We start from the raw sequence: 18088 nt of genomic DNA on the forward strand, positions 1-18088 counted from the left end.
AGGTTGACTAGATGACGACCAAAACATCTTCGGTCATGAGTCTATGATGTCAATCAAGAAGGCATGTTTGCTAATGCGAGTCCCATCCTCCATGTCATTAACAGAATAATGACGAAATGTCAAGAGGGCACCTGAAGAACCTGGAGAGGGACGGACCGAGAAGAAGTAGCTCCGGGTGGGGGATCGCAAAAAAAGCACGGTGCACAGCCGATGTCGAATCAGTTGGAAAGTCGTAGGCCGTTAGCTGAGAAAGGTGTGTGACACATGAGAGGTCGGACAGACGTGGTGAAGTGCCGTTAGTCGCTCGAAAGGAAATGGGAGCTTTATGTTTCTATAATCGATGTTTTCAGCCCTTGCTCAGGTAAGATGCAAAAATTCGGCATGGAAAAATAAAAGCCTAATGGACATTCCGACATAGGGACTCTTGACGAGTCGTCTGTCTTTTCTAAAAACGAGAGAAAACGATGAGGACACTTAAAAGAGGATTTACTCAAATATCATCCCTGCCTCTTATTAAACTTTACTTATTTACAATCCTTTTTTCAATACAAGCCGCTTGCTTAAGCTTTGTACAATTTATGCAAAGCCTCTTGACAAAATATATGTTTAAAACATTGCCAGAAAACGAAGGGGGTGGCATTATTTCGAAAATATTTTTATTGAACCATACTACACGTGCGCTTTTGAGTGCAGACCAATTTCCAGATCCCTCGCTTTCCCATCTTATTGGTTTTTCAGATAAGCCCTTCCCTTATGGATAAAAACACAAAACAACCTTTTAACTATTATTGATATAAAACGAAAAATAAGAGTCATTTGAAGAACCATCTTGTTTCATCTTAAATTTCATTAAATCTTTTTTTAATTATAAAATATTATGATTTCCAAATGAAGTACATCGTACAAGAACTGCCTGTTAAGATTTTTAAGAGATAAATTTTTTCCGTATAAATTTAAAAAAAAAAGCTAAAAATCAAATTATTTCTTCAGTGTTAATTTTGAACACGGTCTCAAAAATCGATTGAAAATTTTGACTGCGATTATACATATGAGAACTGTCTGATATTATTATTTGTAAAGTATGATTATTATTGTGTCTTTATTTCCCTATTTATTTTGCGGGTTGTTTGATTAAACTATTATTAAAAAAAAGAGTGATAGTATTATTTCAACAGTGCTAAGTCAAGACGCTACCGATCTCGTTTTGCAGTTCAAGGTCTGAATTTGATGAAATTCTTACGAGCGAAAAAATAAATGGCGTTATTTTCACTGTGTCTTTATTAAAATGTTGACCTTTCCATTTTATTTTACAGTTCCAAGTCTGTATCTGATTCTATTCTTGTTAGATAAAGGGGGTTGTCGTTATTTCTACGGTATAGAATAGAATAATAGAAGCTGCACGGAATTCTTTATTTTCCCAACTTATTTTACATTTCTAGATATACGATGAACTTTTCACTAGACGAAAAGAAATAATAAATCTACAGTATACTTATGGAAACTGCAGGAACTTCCTTCCTTAATTGTGCGCTTTAAATATAATATAACAAAATTTATCGAATTTTTATTAGAAGAAGATAAACAGCGTTGTTTCTACAATTTATTAGAGTTTTATAATTTATTTTACAATTCAGTTTATAATAAAAGAAGAGGGTGTATTATTTCTGCAGAATTTTATGGAAAATGTCCTATCCTATTTTATAGTAAAAAATCTGTACTTGATTAAATTTTTTTCAGAAAAAAAAATTACGAAAACTGTATGAAAATGTTCACTTTTTCATTTTATTTTACAGTTCAATTTCTTTGTTTAATTAATTTTTTATTAAAAGAAAATAAATGTCGATATTTATATGGTGTATAAAAGTGACCTTACTATCTTATTTTCCATTTCTTTGGACTAGATCTGAAAATTTGTCTCTTGAGAGTTTTTATTATGTATTACAACATCAAGAAAAACCAAACATTAATGTACAGGGTGTATCAACTTCTATAGTCCACCCATTTAATCCGGAAACGATTAACTTGAGCAAAAAATGGTCTTAAACAACAACACAAATCCCAAGTTTATTTTGCCTACGAATCGCGCGGTGGTAGCAGATTTGACATAACTTTCTCATCTAGCTGGGAAATGACCCTAACTTTGTTCTTTTAAATGGGAATCTCATATATTTACTATATATTTCGATTCTAGAGCTTATTTTAGGCTACTTTTACTGAAAGGAAAATTTTGACAGGATCGACCATTTCTGAGTTATGCCCGATGGAAGACGCCTGAGGGGGTATGCTTTTTGTAACAAGAAAATGGCCCCCTTCGTTTATTTCGAAAACGGTTAACTTTAACAAAAATGGTCTTGTACAAACCCCAAGGTAATTTTGGCTAGGAATCGTGTGATGGTAACAGATTTAACGTAACTTTCTCATCTAGCTGGAAAATGACCCTAACTTTGTTATTTCAAGGGTGTATACTTATAAACCCTCCATGAAAATGACCTTGCTATCTTATTTTCCATTTCTGCGACTAGAACTGAAAATTTATCTCTTGAGATTTTTTTGATTGTGTATTACGAACAGTCAAAAACAGAAAAACGAATGAAATTTTTGACTTTCCCATTGTGCCCCACACTCCATTGACTGTCTTGTACTGCTTGAGGAGGAGTAACTGCGCAAAGGCACTTAAAAATTTTAAAAATATATAAGTGATCTGCTTGTTTTTTCTAATTTTGCAGTTTAAAATCTGTAATCGATTATATTCTTATTAGAAATCGAGAAATGTGGTACTTTCATAAAATACTTATGGAAACGTATTAAATAGTTGACATTCCCACCTCATTTACATTCCAATGTCTGTCTTTTATAAAAAATTTATTATAAGCAAAGTTTCTGCTTTATTTTTACAGAATTTTAATGAAAACTGTACGAAAATGTTTGCTTTCCATATTATTTTACAGTTCAATGTTTTTATTTGATTAAGTCATTATTAAAAGAAAGTAACTGCCGTTATTTGTACAGTGTGTAGTTATGAAAACTGCGCGAAAATGACCTTCCTGGGCCTAGATTTATGATAAAAATTCTCTTTAAAAAAAATACTTTATTTAGTTAAATTATAAAATTGTTTATTTTACATCTCGTCAAGAATTGTCGTTATTTCTACAGCATAGGAGAACCTATGAAATAGTTTATTTTTCCATTTCATTTTACAGTCCAAAATCTGTGTTTGATGGAATTTTTATTAGAGGAGAACCTGCGTTATTTTTACAGAATCTTCTTGTTGTCTTTTTCTTCAATGTGCTTACAGAAACTTGACGAAATTGCCCTCTTTCTCGTATTATTGTGCCTTTTAAGTTTAATCAAACAATTTGATTCAATTTTCATTATAAGAATGTGAACAGCGTTATTTCTACAATATTTTCATATAGACTGCTTGCAATTGTTTGGCTTTCACCTAAATTAATTAAGGTTTTTAGTTGAGATGAAAAAGTCAGTGTCACGAGCGGGATTCGAACCCACGACCTTCGGCTAAATACGCCGCTACTCTACCGGCTCAAGTGGTATAGTAGCGGCGTATCATTTTTCATCACAACTAAAAACATTAATTAATTGAAAGATATTAATTGGTCAAGCGGACCACGAAAACTAGTGAATTTAATAAGTTAAAATGAAGTATACTTCACTAAAGCTCTTCGTGACCATTTCATTTGTCGCCGAGAATCAAATAGATTACACGACATTTGGAAAATGGCAAAAAGGAGGGAAAATTTATAAAAAAGTGGGGTTGAGATGGGAAGTTAGTGCCCGAATGGATCGAAGTCACGATATCTCAATTGGTAGAGTAACGGCGTTTCTAGCCTAAGGTCGTGGGGTCGAATCTCGCTCGTGACACTGACTTTTTCATCTCAACTAAAAACCTTAATTAATTAAAAGATATTAATTGGTCAAGCGGACCACGAAAACTAGTGAATTTCACCTAAATTTTACAGCTTCAGTCATGTTAAAGTACCTTTTTATCAGAAGAAGAGAAACAGTTTTATTACAGTTTAAAGTGATAGAAATTGAATGAAATTGTGAAATATGGACTTTAATGATATTAAAACAAAAAACTGTCTTTCACTTAAAAACAATTTTAAGTTAACTATAATCATGGGAGTTTTTTTACAACACGAACGAAATTGTATAAATATATTTTTTTATGAATTTTAACCAGTTAATTACTTAAATGTCTGACCAGTACAGTTAACCCGCTTGTAACAGAGATTTCGTTAAAATTTGCACAAATTAATATTCAAACGTTTTCATCAAATGATAGCGCTATGTTCAGCGGGAAGGTGAAAAAAAACATGTAACCGTTTTACATAATTAACACCCCTATTAGAAAGCATCGAAACGTTTCGAACGGCCATCGTACAAAGAAGTGAAAAATAGGTAAAAATAGATCTCCCCTTGAAAGACCACACAATAGAACGATATTTGAGATGTGAAGAAAAATATGATAAAAGCACTCTGTACGGCCTCTTGAGATGTTTTTTTTATCATGTATTATGAAAATAAAGGGCAACCTAACATTAAAATATATACGGAAAAAAACATTTTCGGGGTAAAATTCATTATTGCACTAGCAAAAGATAGACAAAATGTGAGAAAGAGAGAAAAATGAAAAAACAGAAAAAAATAGGTGAAATTAATATATTATACTGAACTGAAACCCACTGGGTTTATTATTATTATTTCTATTACAATTTCATCTCATTTGACAGCTCGAAGTATGTTTGATTAAATTCGTATTAGAAATAAAAAAATATTGTTATTTCTATAGGTTTTTTAAGAAAAATATCGTTATTCTACAAGGTTCTGATATAATGTGTATGAAATTGTTAGATTTTCTACTTATTTTACAGTTACAAGTCTGTATTTGATAAATTTCTATTAGCAGAAAAGAAATGACGTTATTTCTACTGAACTTTTATAAAAATGTGTAACATTCTTAGTTTGTTCATCTTGTTTTACAGTTTCAATATATAATTGATTAACTATTAATTAATAATTATCATATATAATATCATTAATTAATCATCTTTTTTCACAGTCTGTTTTTGATTCAATGCCTATTAGGAACAGAAAAATATCGTTATTTCTATAAGGCTCTTATGGAAAATGTGTTAAATCTTTTGGTTCGGCATCTTGAATTGTCGTTATTTCTACAATTAATTAAGGTTTTGGTTGAGGTAAAAAAGTCAGTGTCACGAGCGGGATTCGAACCCATGACCTTCGCCTAAATACGCCGCTGTTCTACCACTTGAGCTATCGTGAGTTCGATCCACTCGGACACCAACTTCCCATCTCAGCCCACCTTTTGAATTTTCCCTCCTTTTTGCCATTTTTTTTCTGTCTATTTGCCTACAAACAAAAGTAAATCAAAAAATTTACGTTACAGATAAAGATCCTTTCATTGAAATTAATTCTTCGGTTTCGCCTAGGAAAGTCTTGCAAACGATTATCCGGCCCGGAAGACCAAATTTCCTATTGAAAAAATCCATGCTACGAATATAGTATGAAAAAGTGTGTACCCGGTTCGAATAGAAACTTTAAAGGCGCAAAATTCACTTTTTTTCCTTAGGACACAATGTCTACAATAATCCGACCCTGAGGGCCAAATTTATCATTTTCCAACTCATTAAATTCAATGATTTCCAACAAGTATTGCTTTTCTAATCTAGGGTTGTTCCCTGCTGCTCTAACCAGTTGAGCTATCGTGACTTTGATCCACTCGGACGCCAACTTCCCATCTCAACCCCACCTTTTTTTTTAATTTTCCCTCCTTTTTTCCATTTTTATCTCAACCAACACTTTACTTAAAGATTAATTAATTGAAAAGGAATTATTTTGTCAATCGGACAACGAAACCTAATCGATTGTAAGAAATTGAAGACTGTACCATTTTCTTTTGCTTTTGGAGGATTGTAGTTATTTCTAAAGTATGCTTATGAAAACGTGCGAAATTGTTGACTTTTCCATTTTTTCCACACTATATTACTAACTACTACGACAAAATCCCACCTCTATAATCACTTCCTCTCCCTCCAAGCAGAGACCTCACGTTAACATTTGTTATTTTTGTTTAATATTCTCGTAATTTTTTCTTCTGTCCTACCTTATTGGTATACATTGTGCCAAGATTTCTATCTTTTTTTTTTACTTTTAACTTCATAGAAGGAACTTCCTTTATTTAGTTCATGTAAATTATTCTTAACACCCGTCCCAGAATAAAGTTATTTTTCTTCTTCTACTTCTATATTGTCTGTCTTCCATAAAGTTAACTCAGTTATTGTTTTAGAATCTTCTACGAAAACTATATCAATTTTTCGCGTTTTCATATTATTCTACAGTTCAGTTGTTTGATTAAATTATTATTAAAAGAAAATAAAGGTCTTATTTCTAGAGTGTGTACTTATAGGCATTCCATGAATGTGGCCTTACTATCTTATTTTCCATTTCTGGGACTAGATCTTTAAATTTATCTCTTGAGATTTTTTTATTGTGTTCTACAACATCAAGAAAAACCAAACATATAATATACAGGGTGTATCAACTTCTATAGTCCACACATTTAATTCGGAAACGATTAACTTTAGCAAAAAATGATCTTATACAAATTCCAAGTTAATTTTGGCTAGGAATCGCGTCGTAGTAATAGATTTAACATAACTTTCTTACTCGCAGTAAGTTGTTTTGCAACGATCCGGATTTCGAGCCTTTTAGCTCATCATCAGGTTGAAGGACTTCTACAACCACGTCTCTCGACATGAATTGCCAAAGTGAACCGCTGATACCTCCGCCAACGCGACGTTGCAATTATCAGCTGATTTTTTTAATGACGCTCAATTTGAACGTGCGAAACGCGGAAATTATAACACAAATAAATATTAGAATAATAAATACTTAATATTACTATAAATTACTATAAAAATAATAACAATTAAAATAATTAGATTAATTATTTGGATGTTTGATATTATTTATGTACATATTCGTTCGGATCGTTGCAAAACAACTTACTGTGAGTAGGAACTATCCTTTTAAAAAGTATTGAACACCACACTCACTCCATCATTTATCATTTCTACTAACTTTCTTATCTATCTGGGAAATGACTCTTACTTTATTATTTACAATGGAAATCCCATATTTTTATTGTATATTTCGATTCTAGAGCTTATTTTATGGCCAATTTTGCTGAAAGGAAAATTTTGATAGGATCGACCATTTTTGAGTTATGACCTTTTTTTCTCGCAAATATATATGCTCTCACTTGTTTTGACCGAGTTATGGTATTATCTTCATTTTGTTTTAGCCTTCTGATCTAATTGTAAAATTTATGTTAAAATATGAATATTTAATTAACGACTTGTTAAATGTCGAATATCAATGACCTCTCTTATTGTAATTTTTGTTTTTGTAATTTTTTCGAAGTTAACCCTCTTGAAATTATTTGGAATCTATCGCAAAATAATGTATACTTGAGCATAGGAAGTTCTGCGTTTATTCTCTAAAGATTGCTTACGATTTCTTAATGGTTACCGTACCCTTTGAATCCATTTAATTATCCTTTTCAACACTTCTTTCTCCTAGACAAGTTCTCTGATAGGAGACACCCTGATCATCGAATTTTCCAACGTTTATACCAGAATTTGGGTCATTTACCTACGATAACTCCAAGGGCATGTCCGGTAGTACGGCTCAAAAAAGAAATAGTGGTGTTGCTTTCCGTTGAGGAAAATCCATCACCTCTCAATTAGAGAGATCCTCGATTCTTGGTATATCGGCTCAGTCGGTGTGGCGAATATTGAAAGTAAATCATTTTCGTCACGAATACTCGTTAAAATGGACATGGAACCGGACCTGCTGAGCCGAATATTGTGGACCGACGAATCCTAATTGTCAAATAACGAGATTTTGAATAGGCACAACAGTATTTTCTGAGTAACAGAAAATTCTCGTTGGAATATTCACACGCGTTATCAAACAGTCAATATGACTAATGTTTTGTGCGGATTGCTCGGTTAACTTGGACCACATTTGTTTAGCAAAACACTCAACGTGGGGATCATTCTTTTTTAGAAAATACCCTCCCTGTTCTCATGGAGAGAATTCCTCTATACACCAGGCGAACGATGTGGTTCCATCAAGACGGTTGCCCCAATTGAACCACACAGGGAGATGGATTGGCACACACGGTCCTATTTCGTGCCCTCCGAGGTCGCCAGATTGACCCCTTGGATTATCTTCTTTGGGAGGAATTGAAGAATCGAGGGTAAGCCAGTCCATCTCCATGGTATGGTATGGTATGGTGGAAAGGATACTGGGAAGCGGGGTTTGTATTCCCCAGGCACTGCAGCCTTCTGGCTTATTGTACCTTCCTAGTTCCTTAGTTCAGTCAATCAATCCTTCTTCTTAGATCAGGTCATTGACTGTTATTGCTGCAATTTGGTTCCCTGAGTCTGTTTCGTACGTTAGATTAAACCTCCATTGAGCTGTTGCTTCGCATTCGAAGATGATATGAGTGGCTGTTTCCTCCTCCTCATTACATAATCTGCAAAAGGGATCATCATTGTATATACCCATGTTGTGCAGATGTTTTCTCAGATACCAGTGCCCTCTCCAATTGCAGCAGGGTTTTTGCCAATTTTGGTGAGGGTTGTTTCATCATAAGTTTACTATGTCTAGCTAGAGTTTATCCACTTCTCTCTTTGTTTTGTTTGGATCCATTCTGCGATGGAGGTTTCTATGTTTGTTTTTGTTATCCCAAGCATAGGTTCGGGGCCTATGTATGGTCTTGCAGATCCTCCTCTGGCCAGTCTGTCTGTTTTTTCGTTAGCCAAAATTCCCCTGTGCCCTGGCACCCAAGATATCATCAGGTTGTTGTGTTTTCCCAGGTTTTGGAGATTTTGAATACATTCACTGACTAGTTTTAATGTAATTCTTTTACATGCCACCATCTCAATTACTGACTTTCCAAGAATTGGAATAACGGATCGTTATGGCTTGTAGAGAAATCCGGCCAGAAATAATAGAAAAGGACAAATGGATAATTCCTGAAACAAGCGGAACTCTACGCATCAAACGCAGGGAGCGTATTTGAGCATTTATAATAAATATAAATTTTAATCTGCAACAACATAATAACAGCTGAGAGTCATTTTAGAAATAAAATGAATTCGATGATGATAAAAAAGATCCTTTTTTGTAAAAATAATTCTCTTTTTTTTCAAAAATGAATATAAGCTAAGCGTAAAAGCAACCCCATGATCTCTACCCTATTCTGAGACGATCCTATCCTAAATTAACTTGCTGATGCTAATCGTTTTCGAAATAAACGGGGAGGGCCATTTTGTTGTTACAAAAAACATACCCCCTCAGGCGTCTTCCATCGGGCATAACTCAGAAATGGTCGATCTTATCAAAAATTTTCCTTTCAATAAAAGTGACATAAAATTAAGCCCTAGAATCGAAATGTACACTAAAAATATGAGATTTTTTTTTAAATAATAACGTTAGGGTCATTTCCTAGCTAGATGAGAAAATTAAATTAAATCTGTTACCACGACGCGATTCCTTGTCAAAATTAATTTGGGGTTTGTATAAGACCATTTTTTGCTAAAGTTAATCATTTCCGAATTAAATGGGTGGACTATAGAAGTTGATACACCCTGTATTTGATTGTAAAAAGTGGGAGGCAAGCAAAAGGAAAGATCTGGTAACCCGTGAGAGAAACAGCTTACAGCACAACTTGTACGCAAGACTGGAGTTTGACTTAGGGCGAAACTACATGGAGTGCTCTAATATGACAGCCTATGATGTGTCTCTGGTATTGAGTGCGAGGGGTGAATTGCTTCAGCTGAACTGCCAACCGTAGAGACAGGATCGTGCCATCATTTGTTCCTTACATAACTTCAACGTCCTAGAGGACACTCTCCACTTCATGGGAGTGTACCCCGTTCGGAGAGAGTTTCGCCGAAGGTACTTTGGGAAACTGAAGCTGGATGAAGAAGAAGTTATTGCAATCCTTAACGGAAGGGATAACTAGAGGAAGCTTGTGGTGTACGTCACCTTCGGTACCTGATTAACCACTTCAATTTTTAAAATCAAAGGTCATTCTCAAGTTACAAAAATAGGTATATAAATTTATAAAGCAACTCGACAAACGGCTAAGGCCATTGTCGATTAGCTTTTCGAAATGTAAATTTTTTGTATATACTTTTGTGTAAATAAAGTTTTCATTCATTCATATTTGGTTGTATATTGGTGATAAAAAAATCTCACGAGACAAATTTTCATATCTAGTCCCAGAAATGGAAAATAAGATAGCAAGGTCACTTTCATGGAGTGTCTACAAGTATACACTATAGAAATAAGACATTTATTTTCTTTTAATAAGAATTTAATTAAACAAAGACATTGAACTGAAAAATAATACGAAAAACGAAAAATTTCATAATGTTTTCGTATAAGATTCTAAAAAAATAACTCAGTTATTCTTCCTCTAATAAAAATTCATCAAATAAAATGTAGTGGGTGGACTGTAGAAGTTTGATACACCCTTATATGGAAAAATTACATTTTCGAGTAAAATTCATTTTTACATTAGCAAAAGATAGACAAAAAGTGAGAAAGAAAAAACAGAAGAGAGATAAGCGAGATTAATAGTTTACAACTCAACCCCCTGGGTTTATTATTATTATTGCAATTATAATTCGTGAGAATTTCGGAAATAAATCAAATTAAAAAAACGAAGCCCGTTCGGGTGAAAAAGCGATGCCATTAAGCAGGCCGGGAGGAGAGAGGATCGGAATCGATTTAAATATGCGGCCTCCGCCTCCGCCTCCGACGGTGTACCCCATTGACCCAGACGCGGGTCGCGCCGCTCGCCGTACTTTTACGGAAAACTTCTCCCTTCCATTAGTCCAACTAATGCCATTCGACGGTGTTACTAAACGAATAAATTATCCCGGCTTCCTCCGGATAAAAATAAACTACAGCGTCCAACTGTAACGGGGGTAGAAAGGTGACGCTCCAACCGCCGACCTTTAACCTTCGACCTTATCAGTTAAAATAAATACTTCAAAGATATCCAGCACTCCCATCGCACATTTATTTTAAGTGCTACTTTCTTCGCGCGTGTTATTTTAATGGACTTACTTTTTTTTATACACTCACTCTTATAAAAACTATCAGCTTGCAATATAAAGCAACGAAGTACCAAACACTCAAATAGCTTCCGTCCAAAAACACTTTATTATCAGCTTATCAAAATATTAATCAATAAATTATTCATGTTTCATGAGCATTCCAAAAACTTTAAGTTAAATATTTCGGATTTTAAGTTTGTTTATCCTAAAGCATTGAGTTTTGAGGATACACTAGACTAAAGTAACTTTATGTCAAGCTTTCAACGTATATTATGCCATCATCAGCTGATTGAAAGCTTAGCATAACTATAGTCTAATGTGTCAGTTGACCTCCTTCGGATCCTCTTAAACTCAATTATTACTGCCGATCTTAGCATAACTAATTATTTCCCCTAAAATCAATCTTCCTTTCATACTTTTCATTTTGGCATTAAATGATAATTATTATTAATTTTTGTACGAGACTCTGATGTACAATCGATTCAAAATGGTTGTTAACACTGTGGCCTGCGGAGGCTGGATCTAGAAATGAAAGGTCATACCAGCTTAACCAAAGGTCATACGAAGATTACACACGGACCCCTTCGAATGGGGGTGAGCCGCGTAGGTGTCAGTTGTGTGGAGAGCTTATCACGGTAGAACATAACCGATTGCAAAGAATTAAGTCAGCAAAGAAAAAAATACATCCCGATGACCTATGCGCGGTCATGAGGCACGGCAGTAGGCACAGATCGCTGTTCCAATATCTCAGGGCCATAAATATTTTTAATTGTATATAGGATCTTTGTGTCTTTATGTGATATATGTTATTTATTGGAATGTATTTATTTGCGTGAATGGAGGGGCTTATCCCCCAAATACCCCGAGGCATATCCAGAACTCTGAGGTAGTGGGAATGATTTGTGCTGATATACGTAATTTATTAGCGTGAATGGAAGGATTTATTTTCAATTACTCCGAGGAATATCGAGTAATCTGGGGTAGTATGATTGAATGTGTGAGTGAAATTTATTAGCGTGAAAGGTAGCTAATCTCCAATTACTCCGAGGAATATCGAGTAATCTGGGGTAGAGTGAAGAATGTGTGAATGTAATTTATTAGCGTGAATGAAGAGGTAACCCAAATACTCCGAGGAATATCTCGGGGTAGTGCGTATGATTTGTGCTATGTATACGCAATTTATTAGCGTGAATGGAAGGATTTATTTTCAATTACTCCGAGGATATCGAGTACTCTGGGGTAGACTATCATGTTTCTGTGTTTATGTGTATTTGTGTAGACATCCAACTAATAGATAAAATTTAATATCTCATCCCCTCAATTTTTATTTCCTCTGCAGGATTGAGGGGTGCCTCCCCGGACTCTGAGATCAAGAAATCTCCAGCGAGCTTGGTGACTAGGCACCGACCCCCCTCTCGATAAAGCTCTGCGCACAATATTAAGATTAAAAGCATCAGTTGCGAGAGATCCGTGGGGTTCCGTTCTTTCCAAGCCTGGTGCTGCCACTGCGCCGGGGTTTGCGGGCGCTTCACTCTGATGGGGCCGGGCTGCACCATTGATTTGTATAGACTCAAGGCTTAATGATCAATAAGGTCACAGCCTTCATTAAAAAACAATATTATATAAAATATATTATACACACACAAAAATTTAAATTTCCATTTAAAAAATTGGTAATATAAAAATCCATAAAACATAATATTTTTCCACGTTGTTTTAAATTAGTTACACTTTTTATCTAAGGTCTTGGTTGAAACGAAAAAACTAGTGTAACGAGCAGGATTCGAACCCACGACCTTCGGCTCAATACGCGGCTGCCCTAACCACTTGAATGACCTGTCGTGAATTCGATCCACTCGGACGCCAAACTCTTCCTCTCATCCTGCAATCTTTTGAATTTTCCAACTTTTGCCATATTTTCGAATACCGTGTAATCCAGATTGGATTCTCGATGATAAATGAAGTGGCCAAGGGTGCCGTCAGCGAAGTAAGTACTCCATATAATCATAATGTTTAATTTAATTATACTTTTTACCTAAGGTCTTGGTTGAGATGACCCCGCTCGTGACACTAGCTTTTTCATCTCAACCAAGACCTTAGATAAAAAGTATAATTAATCCAAATAATTAAAACGGTCCATTATGATTATTAAATACATGGGTTGTTATAAATATTAAATTGTGTGAATTAAGCATACTCATTAATATCGCTTTTAACGAAGTACTACGTAATAATTATGATGTAATATGTAGATAGGGTGTCAAAAGTATTGGAAATGGATTAATTAAGGAAGATATCGAATATCGGGTGACCCAGTTTTCCAGTTGGAATCGTTCGTCCGGTCCTCGTCCGATCTGCATCCCAACCCCCGCGGGACGAGGTAAATAAACCGACTTAAGTGCAAAATGTTTTGTTCCGGAGGGCGACAATTCGGAAAGGGGGCAAAAAGGGGAGCAATTACCTTTTTAAACGCCCCTTGGAGTTTTCGTCTCATTTGCTTTTCTACAAATGGAATAATTTAGTTAGTCCAGTCGAGCGAGCCCCGGGCCAAGTTTTCACTTTTTACACCTTCAAAGAGGTTTTACACCCGGGATCGGGTTCGGCTTTAAAGACTTTATTTTTAAAATTACCCGGGCCGAGCTCGACCAAGCTCATCATAGACACATCCCACATAGAAAACCTGATTGGTTCACTTTTGTCAAAGTTTAAATAAATTTTAATACAAAAGGTCAAGTTTACAATATATTTGGGACAGCAGACATGACATTTTTATGGCCTTGGCAGTTTTATTTGCCGAATTAATTTCACGGTTTTCTTTCAGGATTAGAAGCCTACAATGTTAACTGCTAAACTGAAAATTTTGAATTTATTACTTATTCCAACGCTGTTCGTCGGGACGATGCAGGAAAATGAAATGGGCAATCGATTTATAGTATGTTTTGATCGCTTATAGCAAACTTTTTATTTTATTGTTTGATTTTTTATTTTTTTTTAACAGGTACGTTACGGAATGAACCAGACGACCGGATTCGACCCGATTTGTCGATTTGGTAAGAGATTCAGCGAGATTTAACACTTAAATGTGCCAAGGAACTTACAAAAGTCAGGTTTTAGGATCTTGTAAGGACGCGAGGGTCCAATTGAACAAAAACTTGTCCTTCCTCTACTCGGAGTGGTCCCAGTGGTCCGCATGTCACAAGGAAAACGGAAAGCCGGCCATGTCCCGCGAGAGGAAATGCCAGATGAAAGACATCTGCAAAAACACCACTTTTAAAGTAATTTCGAGAAGCGTTAACAAAATGTCCGATCCTCCCAACGAACTTCTTTTTTTTTTTTTAAGGAAGAGAAAAGCTGCAGCCGACGCAAGAAGGATGTGGAGGAATGGAAGCAAGTTTACGTCAGCCACAACTTGGAAAATCAGTTTTATGTTGTAAGTAATCAAGTTTGTGTTTAAATTATGCCTTTGCATTTGTTTTGTTTTTTGTCGTTTTTTTTGTTTTTTTAAATAATACCATCTACCACATTAAATTTTCATCTGGAGGCGTTCTGTCCGACAGTACACGAAAAAAAGGCACAAAACCAATCTTAAAACAAAAATAAATACAAAATGTAAAAAAAGAAAATACACTAATGTAAATTGAATTTTATTTATTTTTCTTTCATCCCAGGAAAATTTGTTGGTTTTTAGATGTTCACGGAACAATTTTCCATCCACTGTCCATAAATATTCTTAACTTCTTCCAAACTAGGAGTCTTTGGTATCAAATTCTTATTTTAGTTTATCTATATTTTCATTTTTCAGTTTCATCTAGCTATTTTCAAGTTTATCATGGAAATCATTGAACGTTTTTTAAAAAAATTGCTTGTTTATATCACACTATTTCAAAGATAAAATTTGTTTTTTTTTTCTTTTCAATTAATTAATCTTTAAGGAAGGCATTGGTTGAAAGAAAAAAGTCAGTGTCACGAGCGGGATTCGAACCCACGACCTTCGGCTAAATACGCCGCTGTTCTACCACTTGAGCTATCGTGAGTTCGATCCACTCGGACACCAACTTCCCACCTCAGCCCACCTTTTGAATTTTCCCTCCTTTCTGCCATTTTTTTCTGTCTATTTGCCTAGAAACAAACGTAAATCAAAAAATTTACGTTACAGATAAAGATCCTTTCATTGAAATTACTTCTTCGGTTTCGCCTAGGAAAGTCTTGCAAACGATTATCCGGCCCGGAAGACCAAATTTCCTATTGAAAAAATCCGTGCTACGAATATAGTATGAAAAAAGTGTTTCGAATAGAAACTTTAAAGGCGCAAAATTCACTTTTTTTTCCTTAGGACACAATGTCTACGATAATCCGACCCGGAGGGCCAAATTTATCATTTTCCAATTCATTAAATTCAATGATTTCCAACAAGTGTTGCTTTTCTAATCTAGGGTTGTTCTGTGGTAAATTTTTTCTTTGAACTTTCTCCATAAAATATTATATAAACATTCCGGCCCGGAGGACCAAATTCCACGGTAAACCCGATATAAAATGTCCTCAACTTCCAGCATTTCTCTTATTTCGTTTTCTAGTTTAAAGATAGAAGAACAGAATTTTTCCCGACTTTTTTAAAATTAAGTTTTTTCGGTTTGTTGTCTGCCCAACAATCACAGGTTATGAAACTTCTTCCCATCTTTTGATTCTAATCTGCATATAAAATCGATTTTTTTGACATGCTTATCGACTAAATTCCTAAACTGCTTTTTAGTTGGCTTATTTAATACAATATTGCTTATTTTTGTTTTTGTAGACCCTGGATTTAGTCAAGTATCAATTTGGTTTTTATTTGAGTCCATATAAGTAAAAATTATTACAGTATTCTATGTTGTTTCATACCTGTATTGGTCGTTATCTTTATACATTTTTTAATATGTCTTTACATTGTCTAGTAGTATTTTTTCGACACGGTCGGGTGGAGTGTAAGTAATTGTATATTTAGGTGCTGAACAATTCGAGCAAGTACTTTAAAAAGTTGGGTGTGAACCTGCTTCCGAAGAGGTCCGTCTCGAGGAAAAGGGTCTATAGCAAATGGAGCCGTTGGACGATCTGCTCTAAATCCTGCCAGACCCAAAGATACCGGCAAGTAATGCTTCTCTGTTTAAATAAAACGTTTAACCTTGCTGACTTTTTTTTAAACGGGCCCAAATTGTAATTCAGGTGGTGCAAAAAGATGGAGGTGTGCGGAAACGAAGTCATAAGACAGACGGCTTATTGCTACATGGAAGGGACGGAATGCGAAGGATGGATTCAAAGCGCGATACCGTTTCAGGACTGGAATTCAGATTGTAATTTACCTTTCTTTACTTTTTCCATTTACTAAATTTTTTTCGGTCTTCAATTTCAGCTAATTTATTGGAGAACGGTGGTAGCGTGAATTCTCCAACAGGGCCTCCTATTAATAACGAATTGCCAGCCGGCGGTAGAGGTATACAAGTAGCTTTGGAAGCTAATAACGACCAGATGTCTACTTGCGGAATCCCCGTCACAAACGTTACAACCCCGCACTCCTCTTATCTCACGAATATGCTGAAAATTATGGGCGGAAAGCCGAGCCAAAACGGAAAGTGGCCATGGATCGTCGCTGTCCTCGATCGTCACAAAGTAAGCAGTACCCTTCAACACAACACAAATATCGTAAGACGCGGTCTGGTGTGATGTAGGTTTCAGAAAAAAATTTTCTTTATCGTGCCAACGTTTCGATCTTTATTGAGATCATCTTCAGGGCCTGGGATTTACAAACATTCTTTAAATTTAACAATGAACAAACATTAAAACAATGTTTGTAAATCCCAGGCCCTGAAGATGATCTCAATAAAGATCGAAACGTTGGCACGATAAAGAAAATTTTTTTCTGAAACCTACATCACACCAGACCGCGTCTCACGATATCTGAATAATTATCGACTAACGGTCACTAATCACCACATATAACACAAATAATTTTTAAAATTTATTTGTATTTATTTAAAATGCATAGACCAAAATTGATGCATAAGATCAAAAATTTTCCCCTAACTTCAAACCATTAATAAATTTAAACAAATTTTAGCATGCAGTCTGTGGTGGGACGTTAGTATCGCCAAAGTGGGTTCTCACCGCAGCCCATTGCGTTAAGAAACGTTTGTACGTCACCATAGGCGAATACGATCTTGGCAAGCACGAAGGGAAAGAGCTGAGATTAAGGGTAATCCAAATTAAACACTACTATTTAATAAATGAGTTTAATATCAAAACCAAATTCAGGTGAGGAAATCTAGAATCCACCCTGGTTATGACAAAGAATCGTTGGACAACGATGTGGCCCTGCTCATGCTGCCTTCTTATAAGACGATGCAGTCCAACACGAAAATCGCCTGCCTGCCCAAGGCGAAACAACGCCTTCCGACAAAAAAGCTCTGCACTATTCTCGGCTGGGGTAAACGGACCAGTAAAGATGAGGACGAAGGAAGTGACATTTTACACGAAGCACAAGTATACTTTTTTTGTAATATTGTTATGTAGGTATTAATTTTTTTTTTAATTAATCCCAGGTGCCAATCGCATCTAGTCTTACGTGTAAGGTGATGTACGAGAAAAACAAAGTCCTGATAACACACAACATGTTCTGCGCCGGATACCACAAAGGAAGCACGGACGCCTGTTCTGGAGATTCTGGCGGCCCACTCCTTTGTAAAGATTCTGCAGGGAGATGGACCATCTTCGGCATAACCAGTTTTGGTGATGGTTGCGGTAAAAAGGGAAAGTACGGTGTCTATTCAAAAGTAGCCAACTACGTCAAATGGATCGAAAGCATCATCAATGAATAATGTGTAAACAGATATTTATACGTGTAAATTGTTTATATATTTATTTTATTATACCTGCTT

At 35.3% G+C, this 18088-nt stretch overlaps 1 protein-coding gene across 1 annotated transcript; it reads left to right on the forward strand.

The window, feature by feature from the left end:
- Positions 1-233: 233 nt before the first annotated feature.
- LOC106672083 (trypsin-3) lies at positions 234-18064 on the forward strand. The gene is made up of 11 exons (XM_024225251.1): positions 234-361; positions 14002-14112; positions 14179-14230; positions 14295-14455; positions 14521-14610; positions 16162-16301; positions 16380-16507; positions 16567-16823; positions 17272-17406; positions 17466-17693; positions 17753-18064. Exons 2-11 carry the CDS (start codon positions 14017-14019, stop codon positions 18026-18028), a joined length of 1563 nt encoding a protein of 520 aa, XP_024081019.1. The 5' UTR covers positions 234-361; positions 14002-14016; the 3' UTR covers positions 18029-18064.
- The last annotated feature ends 24 nt before the right edge of the window (positions 18065-18088 follow it).

The sequence above is a fragment of the Cimex lectularius genome, unplaced genomic scaffold (assembly GCF_000648675.2).
Source record: "Cimex lectularius strain Harlan isolate CLEC.00 unplaced genomic scaffold, Clec_2.1 scaffold93, whole genome shotgun sequence".
Taxonomy (NCBI): Eukaryota; Metazoa; Arthropoda; class Insecta; order Hemiptera; family Cimicidae; genus Cimex; species Cimex lectularius.

What these genes read in the sequence shown, in the direction of transcription:
- LOC106672083 (XM_024225251.1), top strand. Translation starts at nt 14,017, where the DNA reads ATGTTAACTGCTAAACTGAAAATTTTGAATTTATTACTTATTCCAACG. An exon ending in AAATGGGCAATCGATTTATA is followed by an intron (nt 14,113 to 14,178) that starts GTATGTTTTGAT and finishes TTTTTTTAACAG; the next exon opens with GTACGTTACGGAATGAACCA. An exon ending in CGACCCGATTTGTCGATTTG is followed by an intron (nt 14,231 to 14,294) that starts GTAAGAGATTCA and finishes GTCAGGTTTTAG; the next exon opens with GATCTTGTAAGGACGCGAGG.